Source organism: Elgaria multicarinata, chromosome 3 (genome assembly GCF_023053635.1).
Source record: "Elgaria multicarinata webbii isolate HBS135686 ecotype San Diego chromosome 3, rElgMul1.1.pri, whole genome shotgun sequence".
NCBI lineage: Eukaryota > Metazoa > Chordata > Lepidosauria > Squamata > Anguidae > Elgaria > Elgaria multicarinata.
In genome coordinates, this window is record NC_086173.1 from 53,129,093 (window position 1) to 53,142,541 (window position 13,449).

Sequence of the window (13,449 nt, forward strand, 5' to 3'; positions counted from 1 at the left end):
TCCTGGGAAGATGGAGTCGCTGCTCCGCCCACAGAGCTCCATACGGTCCTGTAAGGGGGCGCTGGACCTCAGCAACCTTAGCAATTCTTAACATTTCTTTCATACTAGCCCGTACTGGAAGGCTGTAGGCTACAATTCCCATATTCCCTGACTATCGGTCGTGCTGGCTGGGGCTGATGGGAATTGCAATCCAAAAACGCTTGCAGGGCTTTAGGTTTGCTCGCCTTTCTGAGCTGTTATACTGGCTGCTCTCCAAATAGTATCCCGATATTCTGGTTCTGATATCCACTGATGAGTACTAAAATGCTTTTAAACTTCATTATTTTATGTTTTATCAGTGTGCCCACTGTTATTAGTTTTTAATGTTTTATTGTAAGCCACCATGAAAATGTATTTGAAGGGCAGGATATAAATCTAAATAAGAAGTAAATAACACAATTATGGACTGATCCATAATAACAATCATCTGCTCCCCAAAGTTACAAGATTACTGATATCCTGAGTGGAATGTTCCATGTTCCCAGGCTCTTGAAACCCTTTTTCACCATGAATGTGTTTGATTCTTAAGATTCACACATAGACACACTTAGCCTCACACAAATAACAACAAAAGCGTCTTATACCAAAAATGCTCAGGAAGAAGAGATCTGACATATCCATATCCATCAGCCAGGGCAAATACCGTTGCCTATTTGCTCTCTGCCTTTCAGGTGAGAAGGTGGTAGCAATAAGGAAAAGGAGGAGCATCGAACTTCCCAGGAAGGACATCATGGCATGGGTGAGGGAGTCTAGCCTAAGGGCCCTTCGAAACCTGGTACTGGCACTGATGAGCAAAAGGGAAGCACACTCTAGTCCCATCCTTTAGCCAGTTTGGGGTTTGTGTGTATGTTATTCCACTCAATTGTAAGCTGCCTTGAGGATCATGTGATCAAAAGTTGGGATATAATTCTTCTAGATCAAACAATAAATGTTGATCACTACCACAAATCACCCACAACCAAACCCTAGGAAATTTTCCCAACCCCCTTTTGCTTTTTTACTTGCTTCTGTATAAAACACAATATCTGTTCAAAGAATTTACAAGAATGAATCAAAAACCATCTGAAGAAGCACAATTCAAAATGATATGCACTACTTTGAGTTTGCATACAAGTCAAGATCCGCTGTGACCAAACATGTTGAGATTTTGTTTTATTCATTTTTCTAAGTCAAATTTGAGCAGCAATACTTTTCCACAGAGGGATTTTAGGTACCATGTTTTAATAACATTTTTAGAGTAGACCTCTTTTTGGCATATTTTGGTGTATAAAGCATAATCCTAATGATAATTTCCTCAGCAAAAAAAATCAAGGCCAAGTATGACATCCATGAACATTTTATTATGTGGGTTATATAAATTCTTAATGATATCACAAATACAGGTGCCCCTTTGAGTTTAGATTAACATTTTATTTAACTAGTTAGGATAACTGAATTATTTGACCCAGTTTATACAGAAGTGCAATGTTTAATAAATAAGAAATTGGATGTTATATTAATAAAATCCCAGTGTAACAAATTCAAGAAATTTGGCCCAGTCATAGGGCTCTAAGGTAGGGTGACCATATGAAAAGGAGGACAGGGCTCCTGTATCTTTTAACAGTTGTATAGAAAAGGGAATTTCAGCAGGTGTCATTTGTATGCATGCAGCACCTGGTGAAATTCCCTCTTCATCACAACAGTTAAAGCTGCAGGAGCCCTGCCCACTTTTGTATCTGGTCACTCAAGTAGCAAAGTATAGAAGGAGAGAGTTGCGGGCTGTGTGGCCAGCCACGCAACCCCTAAGCCAGCCTTCAGGTATGGTGGAGGATGCCAATGTCGAAGAAAGATTCAACTGAATGATTCAATTCATCTTTTCAATTCAAAAGATTCTTCTTTTGTACATGGAAGGTGAGGGTGCGCCATCTTGTCCTTTGCTTCAGGCAGAAAAATCTCTTGGCCCGGCCCTGCCAATGCTTAATAGCAAGGGACTACCTATTAACTAAGAAGTTCTCTATATTTTGAGGGCATGCGCGCCAGTCACTGTGTACGCAAACTCGGTAGGCGTAAACGGAAGCTCGCCAAATTTGGCAAGCAACTTATTCGGACTACGCGGCTGCCAACATCTCCACAGGCCATAGTTCTCCGTTTCCACAGGCAACGGCGCGGCCCGCCGGGTGCGGTTACCTTGTACTGTTTCAAGAGTTTGTTCCATTAACCAAAAACGGTTGCCTTGACCGAAGAGCTCTTTTTAAAAAGTATATGCGATGGGTGCGTAGGCGAGTGGGGGGGGGGGAGATGGAGACGCTTTCGGGGAGTTACTAACCACATGTAGAAGAGAACGCATGTTAAAATAATCACACACACACACACACGCCTTCCAACTCCATAGCTAAAATCATTAGGAACTAGCTAAGAGTTTTAGGGCGTAATTGTATGCGTTGCTTAGACAGCAAAAAGTCCTACAATTGTATTGGGTGTTTTACTGTGGTTTTAATTTTTGTGAACCGCCCAGAGAGCTTCGGCTATTGGGCGGTATAAAAATGTAATAAATAAATAAATAAATAAATATTTTATATTATGGTTTATACTCTTGTTTTATACTTTGAATGGTTTTAAGTTTTGTGAACCGCCCAGAGAGCTTCGGCTATTGGGCGGTACAGAAACGCAATAAATAAATAAATTCCTTTTCGCTCTATGAACATGCATTGGATTGCGCCTCAAGTTGGAGACTTGTTGCGGAGTCTGAAGTATTAACGTTCTCGAACTGGCGGAATAGCCTAAATGGAGGACAGGGGAGAGAAGGAATATCCAGAGAAAGAATATCAGGGGCGGGAATATCAGAAAAGCCAAGGAGTGTCTCCCAGTCTGGATTTTCCACCTCCCATTAAGCAATGTGCTTTCGGTTCTGTCTCCCTGTCCCCGCTCCCCTCTCTCTTTCTGATTCCCCCCCCCTTTCCCGTCTATCTCCCCCGCTTGCAGGGAAAATGGCACCTCCCAGAACGCTGCCTTCTGTTTGCGGAAGGGAACACTCGCTAGTTGTCGGTTTCCACCACCACAAGCGGCAGCTCTGCTGTAGACTACTGAAGGGGGAGGTTGGGGCAGGCAAAGCAAAGCAGCAATGAGTGGGAAAGAGCCGCTGCTGGGAACCCTCAAAGGTGAGAAGATGTAAGTGTGGGGTTGAGATGCAGGGGCCGGTGAAGGGCGGCAAGACGTTGGGGTGGAAGGAAAAGCGAGAGAGAGAGAGCCATACAGACGTCTTTCAGTCAGAATAGGTCCCTTGTTATTATAACCATAAGATTTGGGAGTCTGGGAGAGCTCTGCTGATTTTGTGCCTAGTTGCCATGGAGAGCAAATGGAGATGTCAGGTAGAAAGGATTAGTTAACAGGCAAATAGTTCAACATCTCCCGTTGCTAAATATGTCTGCGAAGCATGTGAGATTTCAGTTGAACTTACAGTACAACACCATTAGTCGATTTAAGATTGTTTTTCTTGTGCCCACCTTAACTGTGTGTGGGGCTAGGGAACTGGTAACCAATAGTATCCCAAGACCTGCAAGATAATCATCACTGGATACTTTTTGGTCACTGCTGGTGCTTACACCAAGTGACATTACTACCCAGAGATGTAAACCTCAAGAAGGTCCTTAGATGCTATAGTGATAGATGTCATTTATGTTGAAGGAGGTAGATCCTCCTTTTATGTTGCATTCTTATATTAGCAGGCTGCTGGGCATATAGGAGAGACATCCCCTTTGGGTCCTGTCCCTTCCACCACCCCATGTGAAAAAAAATCTTAGATTGCAAAAATAGCTCGTTCCCTGGTGTACCAAGTCCAATTCAGCACACGAGGAGAGGAGATGAAGTATGGGTTAAACAACGGTTATTTTGCAAAATAAAGAGACACAAGAGCTAATTGTTCCCAAAGCATGTACCTACCTCACAAGAGAGGTAGCTAGGTTTTTATACACTTATCTTCTCTGGTGCTACATATGTAGACACCATCTTAACAGGAAATTTCTAGCTAAAAAGAGAATACATGGCCTGTTCTTTTGGCAAGCATCAGCACAAAGAGATAGGTGCTCTCTGTTCTTTGAGAGAACATTCACTTGATTTCGGTTATCTAAGAATGCTTCTCTTAGACAGTTTGCAACATTTCTTTAGCAACTAAGCATGGCAACTTCTGTAGATTTCTCTGGTTCAGAGCTGGGCACTTTTCCAACAAGATCACTTCATTTAACATTTCATCTGATGATATGGCCATCTTTGATGCCAAAGAATGAGGCAGAAAATATAACCATGGGAAACTTTCCTTCCTTATTGCCATATTTGTTTTAGATAAAGAAATGACACTGTTTTATTGAGACAACTCACAGGGGAAAGTGTGCAAACACTGGAGCTCAGCACAGCACTTTTCTGTAGATGGAGAAGGCTAAAAGGAACTTGAACTACACAAGCCTATGCATGTTTACTCAGAAGTAAGTCCCATTATGTTTAATAGGTCTTACTCCTAGGTAATTGTGCACAGGATTGTGTCCTAAATTTATGCAAAATAAACTAGATTATTTTTCTCTAGGATTACTGTACTTACTTTTAGTAGAGTACTATGGAGCATAAAAAAAATCTCACCATTGTAAACAATAGGAGATAAAGTGGTTGGGTTTGGGGAGGAAGGACACTGACTATTCTAAGGTTTGAAACCCTGCAAAGTCAACAATTTTACTTTCCAGAATGTCTTACAAAGCAACATGTCCCTCTGGTTTTATACTGCCATTACTATGAACAAAATGTATATATCAGTAGGAGCTTTAGACTTTCTAGATGTCCCTTAAGTTAAGAGACTGACTCTTATTTCCAAAACAAGACACTGCAATAATAGTAATAATAATGATATATGTCCATTTTTCCAAAATGTCCACACCACTGTATAAATGGCCTTCCTAATAGCCAAGGAGTCTTCTGGCACCTTAAAAACTTAATGCATTTATTGTGGCATGAGCTTTTGTGGGTAAGAGCTTCATCAGATAGCATTAATGTCCCCATTATTGCACCATTTTCATCTAGAGCACTATGGTGACTTCCTTATCCCCTCTTATTTTTCGGTTGTAATTCTATACCTGCTTACTGGGAATGAGCCCAGTTGAACACAATAGGACTGATTTCTGAGTAGACATGGATAAGATTGTGCTGGTATTTCTCATTTTTCCTCCATTATGTTCCTTTTTCTGTATCCATATTAGTCTGCATGATATCTCGAAGCAGACTCATGTGGAGTAGAGTTGGGAACCAGCGTGGTAGTATGGTTAGAGTGTTTGAGTAGGCCTGGGTTAAAATCTCCACTCAGGGGCACATGACGTTTGGTTCCTTATTCTGGGTGTTTGTGCAGCTCTGTTCTGTTTCAAATAAGGAACGGAGAACTAGGAATACCCATCTTCAGTCTTAAACTCAATGCACTAGGTTACCATGGGCTATTCATTATCTCCTAGCCTAATTTCCCTCACAGGATTGTTGTGAGAGTAAAGTGAGAACAATCTAGAGAACAATCTAGAGAACAATCAAGATTTATAGAACCTGGCCCTTGGCTTCTGACTTTATAACACTATATTTATTTATGTATGATAATATTTATTTACCACCTTTTACTCCAAGAGCACTTGGGTTGGTTTATAGACATAGGGTTGGATGCAGACTTAGTCATGCTTCGAGCAGACAAATTGAAATCAACGGGACGAGTGAGTCATGACTAACTTAAGTCCCCTTGATTTCAGTAGGTGGTGTCCTGTAAGCATGACTAAGTATGGATTAGCCCACAAAACTAAACACACATACACATTTCACCTGATTACACTGTTACAATAAGCAAAAACTATTTAAACAGTGGGGAATCTGATGGAACTAGATGGCTGAAACCAAGAAGGAATGTAACATGGTGGGCCTCCTGGGCAAGGAGTAACAGAGGTATAGTACTATTACAGAGAAAGTGCTGCTTCAAGTACTTAAAGAACTACTTCCTTGAGAAGTCAGAACCCAGAAAAATTCCTCAAGAGATTATTTTAAAGGACAAGGAAGTTCATGTGGGGGGTCAGGGAGGGGCCTCCTCAGATACAGTCTGTTTAGCTCTCTAAAGGTATAATCAATCACCTTGAATCATTTCCTTAAACAAATTGGAAGCCAGTGAAACTAAACAAGAATAGGAGAAATATACTGTCTGTGTCTATCGCCAACATCTGCTGGGCGCCTCATGCTTTGCATGATAGAGCACCTGCTTTGGATGCAGAAAGTTTCAGGTTTAATCCCCAGCTTCTCCAGGTAGGTCAAGGAAAGAATCCTGTCTGAAACCCTGGAGAGTTGCTGCTAATTATTGTCGATAATATTGGACTCAACGGATAAATGGTCTGACTCAGTGTAAGGCAGCTTCCTAAGTTCCACCACACTTTTGTACTGGCAACCCCCTATAAAGCATATTACAGCAAATACCCGTGAGTCGCTTAGACTGTCTCTTAGAGCCTTTCTACACAAGGCTGTTAATTGGCTGTTAATCCACTGTATCTAGTTTCAATTTCATCACAGAATTGATATCCAAGAACTACACATAGAGGTGTTCTTGCTTTTCTGCTGTATAACCTCTAGGAGGCACTGTGGTACAGCAGAATAATTTCAGATACACAAATGAAAAAGTGCTTTCTTTTGCTTTTACAGTTAAATACCACAATTTTCATCCTTAAAAAAATTGCTGAAAGTGCTTTTTAGACACAGAAGTGAAACTGGAGGGTCACAACTTTGTCTAACAAACCTGTAAACAACTGTGAGTAGGGAATGACAAGTGCATGAGAAATGCCTCATTTAGAAAAGCCCTTAATGTCTCTCCAAGAAGAGGCAGAAATGTAAGTGTAGATTTTGATGAGGGGAAGGAAGTAATTGGATTTTAACAAATAACCATAAACATAATTATAATAACAAGCACAGCAAAAAGTTACATTGCATGTTGGTTGGTTTGTATACATTTATCTAATCTCCAGGATGAGAATGCAGATAAGGATGAATTGTTTTCTGACACCTTGACAGCACCTTTTTTTAAAAGATGCCAAATTATGTAACTGAAAGTTAAACACTTTGAGGTCTCATTTTATTCAATACCAGAATTTAATGAGATCATGAAGCACAACAGAAAATCATAGAGTTTAATGGGTGTTTAAATATATAACTTTAAATAAGTATCACAGATGGGTGTTTAATATATACCTTTAAATAAGTAAATTAAACATTTATTCTACAAAACGAGTGAGCAGCCATTATAGGCATAATCAGTTAACATCTTTTGTGTTTTCAGCAAGTGATTCATCTAGGGCCAGCCCTACCATGAAGCAGAGTTGAGGTGGCTGCCCCAGCCAGCAGTTGCTATGGGGAGGGAGCAGCAGCAAGGTGTTGAAACAGAGTTGTGTGTGCTACATGGCCTCTCTAAGTTAACCTGCTATTGTGTTGTCAAGTGTGGTGGAGGACGATGCCCTGTTGTCAGTGTTGAAATAATATTCAGCTGCCGGTTTGGTTGGCTTCTGTACATAGACTGGAGAATGGGCGCCATTTTGTCCTTCACTTCAGGCTGCAAAATGTCTTAGGCTAGCCCTGCATTCAGCTTAGAACTATGGCATCCTGCAGAAGAAAAAGATTATTGCAAAAATGCAAAGAATAAATTTTATTTCCATCTCTGGTCTGTATTTGCAATGTAACCTATGCAAGAAAGCAGCAGATCTATCTATTATCTGATGTTTTCTTGCAGTCTGCATTCTCAACCTTCAGGGGAGCAGCAGCCCATACAAAGACACCTCTCCTCACATTCAGCCCTTTTGTGAGATCCTGGAGATGATCCTTCGGAAAGGAATAAAACGTGAGTGCCTTTTTCTGTTCCATAGATGGACACTTTGTGGAGGTTTTTTGTTCATTTGTTTAAAGAGAGGGTTGCCCTGCAGATGGGGACAATGGCTAACAGGACTGGACCAGCTTTGAACTGTATAAGGAAATGTGGGCTATAAGTATTTTGAATATCTATCACTATGGAGTTTGTCAATACCTTTTCCTTTGTCATTGTACCTTCTTTTTGAAGGCCCATGTCTCATGCATCTGGTTTAACACTGCAGCATTGAGTAAGGAAGGCTGGAAGTTCCATGCAGATTCATCGTTTTTGTCTTTGTTGTTCATGCATTTTTCAGTTTGCTCTGTTAACAGAAGACCTGGGAATAAACAATCAGCAATGGCTCATATCACTAAAAAGTGTGCAACACAATAAAAGCAATGAAATTAAGACACATCACCCAAATACCAGGGAAAGCTCAAACTTCAGGAGAAGTAGATGAAAGGGGAAGGATGGATGCATGAAGTACTCCTTTTCCTATAACATATAACAACATGAATCCCTTTCCCCCCTTTCTGTAATCAGAAAACTCATATTCTATATCTTAAATAATGTATGCAAACAAAGGGTATGTCTATACATTACAGATTACACACCTAATCATTTTAACCTTCTTGGCTTTTTCCCAAAACTGCCTGACCACTACAGTTCTATAATGCAGAAAGATGTTGGGAACCTCACAAAACTAGTTTTCAGAGTTCCTTTAACAAATGCAGTTAAAAATTGTCTTTAAGATTGCAATGTGGATAAAGCACACCCTGTAATGTTTTTTGCAGTGGAAATCTAGGCCACCATTGCAACAGGCTGACTAAGGAGGTTGGGTGGTTCATGCGTTTTAGATATCAATAATCTACACGTGTGCAAAATCGAATGGAAGCTTGTGCTGATAGAAAGGATTTTTTAAAAAATAATAAATTAATAGACTCTGCTAGGCCTTTTGTCAGGCACAGATTGTTGATGTCTGTACAGAGTAAACCAGATGCTCGCCACTTGCTTTGTAGTGGCAGTAGCCTGCAGCAGCACTCTGAACCCAAAGATCGGGTGTGATGCAGCTGTACTCTAATTTCATAGAATCATAGAATAGCAGAGTTGGAAGGGGCCTACAAGGCCATCGAGTCCAACCCCCTGCTCAATGCAGGAATCCACCCTAAAGCATTCCTGACAGATGGTTGTCCAGCTGCCTCTTGAATGCCTCTAGTGTGGGAGAGCCCACAACCTCCCTAGGTAACTGATTCCACTGTCGCACTGCTCTAACAGTTAGGAAGTTTTTCCTGATGTCCAGCCGGAATCTGGCTTCCTTTAACTTGAGCCCGTTATTCCGTGTCCTGCACTCTGGGAGGATCGAGAAGAGATCCTGGCCCTCCTCCTGGCCCTTCCTTCTAGGTCCTAGGAGATTTACTGTCTCCTAGAAGGAAAGAAATGGCGTCCGTTGTATTTGACTCTGCACTGTAACACATTCCTCTGTTATCATTCTTGCTAAAGGAAGTTTTCTTGTCTTCTTCAGAGCCAGTTCTGGGTTTCAAGAGAAAGGACTATTGGCACTGGGTAGAACAGCTTCCACAGCAGGAGTCCCGTCACAGGTGGGTGGTCTGTAATAGCACTTCATGATGCTATAGAGATGAGGCTGTTAATGAGCTGTATCTACTTTGGGTTTCCTCTCAGAATTCAGATCCCAACACTATGCAGAGAGTATTTCCTTTTCTGCTATATAATTTCTAGGTGGAAATGTGGTATAGCAGAATAGTACAAATACATATAAGAAAAAGTTTTTATTTTTGCTTTTACAATTAAATACCGCACTTTCTGTGCTCAAAAAAATAATAAAACTCGCTGAAAGTGCTCTTTAGACACAGAAGTCAAACTGGATGGTCACAATGTCACCCAAGGAACCAGTAATAACTATGAGTAGGAATGATGAACGCATGGTAAATGCCTCATGTAGAAAATCCCTTAGTCTTCTGGCTTTTCTGATCTTCCTCTCACTGTTGTTCTTTTAACCCAATACTTATAAAAGGTTGTACTAGAGTTGCCCCATAAATTAAAGATTCTCCTAGTTTTTAATCAGGCTTGGAGGGTTTTGTTTTTGTGTTAACTTGTTTTAAGTTTAAATGTATATATCATGAGCAATGGCTGTTTTGGGGGAGTATTTTCCTTTGGAGAGGAATTCACAATTCCCAGAATCATTAGTGCTGATACTTGAGATGTGTCAATCAAGGGATTGCAGGAGGCAATTTTTCACCCCCATTTTAAGTAACTTGAACAATGTTTCTATTCAGTTGAACACAAGAAGGGGGAATAGTCTCAGGATGCTATAAATGAATTTATTGGAAAAAAATATTGGGCTTTCCCCCCAATAAAATTGTTTATAGCATCCTGAGGCTGTTCTCCATTTTTGTGTCCATCTTTGATGCTTACCCACCTTGCACCCTCTATTCAGTTGAAGCAGTAAGACTTACAAGTCAAGTGGAGTTAATACTAACAAGGTCTTTTCTCCCTATAGCATGGCCCTTCTGTCAATGATGATTGAGAAAACTAATTCTTGTGAGAAGGTGCTGACAGCCCAAGGAAGAGGGCGCTACTTCCTGCGTCTGGCTTTGAATGGGAAGTTGCTAGCGGCAGCTATTCGGCATCTAGTCAGAGCTCCCAGGCTGCTTGAGGTGGGAACATTAAATCATCCAAAGGAATTAAGATGGAGAAATTAATTTGAATAACAAAAGTACTCTGACTTGCGTCTTTATTATGCTCTTTTTCTGGGACCTCTATCAGAACACTTAAGACCTGATTTGTGTGATTATTATTATTATTATTATTATTTATTTATATAGCACCATCAATGTACATGGTGCTGTACAGAGTAAAACAGTAAATAGCAAGACCCTGCCGCATAGGCTTACAATCTAATAAAATCATAGTAAAACAATAAGGAGGGGAAGGGAATGCAAACAGGCACAGGGTAGGGTAAGCAGGCACAGGGTAGGGTAAAACTAACAGTATAAAGTCCGCACAACATCAAGTTTTAAAAGCTTTAGGAAAAAGAAAAGTTTTTAGTTGAGCTTTAAAAGCTGCGATTGAACTTGTAGTTCTCAAATGTTCTGGAAGAGTGTTCCAGGCGTAAGGGGCAGCAGAATAAGGGGCAGTGATATTCCTGTATTCATATCTAAATCACAGGACTCTTTATGCTTGCAGTCTTCACATCAGTGTTGTGTTTACTGTACCCAGGGAATGGCAAATGTTCTTTAAATGCTACAGCCCACCAGTCAAAAGCAAGAAAAATCTACTACTGTCCTGTATAACTTGGCAGTAAGACTTCTAGTCCAATTTGAGAAGAGTCACTAACAGCATCCTAATCTTCCATACCTAAAATCCCAAACCTAAATTAATACTCCCACTCTAGACTTTCTGATTCTGAATCATTGTCTCTTGTTTCTAATGCAACTTACTTGTAGTCAACTTATTTAAGTTATTCTAACTATGTGATTTTTATAAACTGATTTCAGTGGTATGATCCAGTGACCTCCATTCTGGCAAATGAAGATTTTTCTGGTAAGATTCTCCACCATCATTATACTGTCAACACACTGCACCACATTGCATTCTAAGGACTGCATAAACAACAATGAGTGTTGTGGCACCTTAAAGACTAACAATTTTATTCTGGCATAATCTGAGGATTGCGTGACATTCATCAGATGAAATCTGATGAAGTTGGCTCTAGTCCATGAATGCTTATTCCCGCATAAAGGTCTTTAAGGTACTACAACACTCCTTGTTATTTTCACTGCAAAATAGCTCATCACGGCTACCCCTGTAGAAGTTAGGAAATTCTGATTCACAGTTTGTGAAAGCGCAATTATTTAAAACAATCATATTTTGATTTATAATTATCATGCTCTTTAATATTGGGGCTTATACTATATAACCTAATGTTGAAATGCTATCAGGTCTTAATGGCAACATTGTCCATCCAAACGATGCTAATGAACGAGGCAGAACAGGAAATATGCTGTTCTGTAAACTTACTATAGGAAAACTATAGTTGTGATGATGAAACAAGCTGTGTGTCAAAATGCAGGTTATATTGATTTGCTATACTTTGGAACAGAGGCAATTTTAAAGTATGGCAGGAATGGGGTGCTGATCTCTTCTTCCGCCTGTGCTTTTGCTCCTGAAACCACTTCTCCCCAAATGGTTGGTGGTTCCTGAGTCTACGAATTGGGTAAGCAACCTATTCTGGATGAGGTTGCACCCCCTCTGAAGGAGCAGGTGCGTACCTTGGGAGTACTCCTAGCTCCATCCTGGTCACTGGAAGCCCAGCTGGACTCCATGGCCTGTAGTACTTGGGGCCACCTTCGGCTCATCCGTCAGCTACAGCCTTTCCTGGACTGGGATAACCAAGCCACTGTAGTGCACACACTGGTAACTTCCCAGTTAGACTACTGCAATGCATTTTACGTGGGGCTGCCCTTGAAGACAACTCAGAAGTTGCAGCTAGTGCAAAATGCAGCAACTAGACTGCTGACCGGTACATCCCACAAAGACCATATAACATCGGTCTTAAAAGAATTGCACGGGCTGCCTATACGCTTTTGGTTGCAATTCAAGGTGTTGGTAATGACATTTAAAGCCCTAAATGGCTTGAGACTTCGATACTTGAGGGAGCGCCTCGCCCTATATATGCCTGCTCAAGATTTGGGATCTATTGGAGGAACCCTCCTCTGCATCCCACCAACACGAGACATATGCTATAGTGGGACATGGGAGAGGGCTTTCTCTGTTATGACACCCCAGCTGTACAAAGCCTGCACATAGTTTTAATTGGTTTTTACTGTTTTAAATTCTATACTGGTCTTAGCTTCATTAATGGTTTAATTTGTTTTTAGCTGTGTATATTATTTTATATTGTTCGTATGCTTTTATCTGTACGTCACCCTGAGATCCTTGTAATATAAGGCAGGATTAAAAAAAAAAGTCACCTGGCTAATTGCCAGGAGAATAAAACAGCAAAGCTAATTCAGTCAGGCTTCAAACAGAATGAAGCCGTTACTACTTCAGAACATACTGAGCATGCTAATCTTTTTATACACAAGAAGCCCAGGCTAAAAGGAAACTTATATGCTAGACAATATCTTCCCCTCTGTGATTCCCTGTTTTCACCCAAGACTCTTTGATACATTCAGTGTTGTTAATTAGCTCTGCACCCTGAGTGGCTCTTGTTATTTGGCCTACGAATGTTTTTAAAACTCTAAGGACAAATTAACCCTTAGCTTGCACTTTTATTTCGTGTGATCCCCTGCTGTCGTTATTCCAACACTTTGTTCCTCCGTTTCTAGGAGGGTTACTTGCATGTTATATTTCAGATGGTAATGTAAGTATAGACTTACTATAACCAGGCTGTTGCAAGGATCCCTCCCTCAAGGGCTACCACTTCTTTAGGAAACTATCTGTCCATCAGATTTAGGCAGGCTAATTGTCCACCCCATTCCAAGGGCTTGAGATGGGGCAGCAGCATGCTAATTATTCTA

At 40.7% G+C, this 13,449-nt stretch overlaps 1 protein-coding gene across 5 annotated transcripts in view; it reads left to right on the forward strand.

Annotated features, from left to right (window-relative positions):
* The first annotated feature begins 3,074 nt into the window (after window positions 1–3,074).
* LOC134394671 (uncharacterized) overlaps window positions 3,075–13,449 on the forward strand; it is a 29,614-nt gene continuing 19,239 nt past the window's right edge. For 4 of the 5 annotated variants that reach the window (XM_063120307.1, XM_063120310.1, XM_063120309.1 and 1 more), the window contains exons 1-5: window positions 3,075–3,176; window positions 7,796–7,903; window positions 9,432–9,507; window positions 10,428–10,584; window positions 11,425–11,470. In XM_063120307.1, coding sequence (XP_062976377.1) covers window positions 3,140–3,176; window positions 7,796–7,903; window positions 9,432–9,507; window positions 10,428–10,584; window positions 11,425–11,470 — 424 coding nt within the window. In that variant the 5' untranslated portion in view covers window positions 3,075–3,139. Of the gene's footprint in view, window positions 3,187–7,795; window positions 7,904–9,431; window positions 9,508–10,427; window positions 10,585–11,424; window positions 11,471–13,449 lie in introns of all 5 variants that reach the window. The other variant, XM_063120311.1, reaches the window with a different exon arrangement.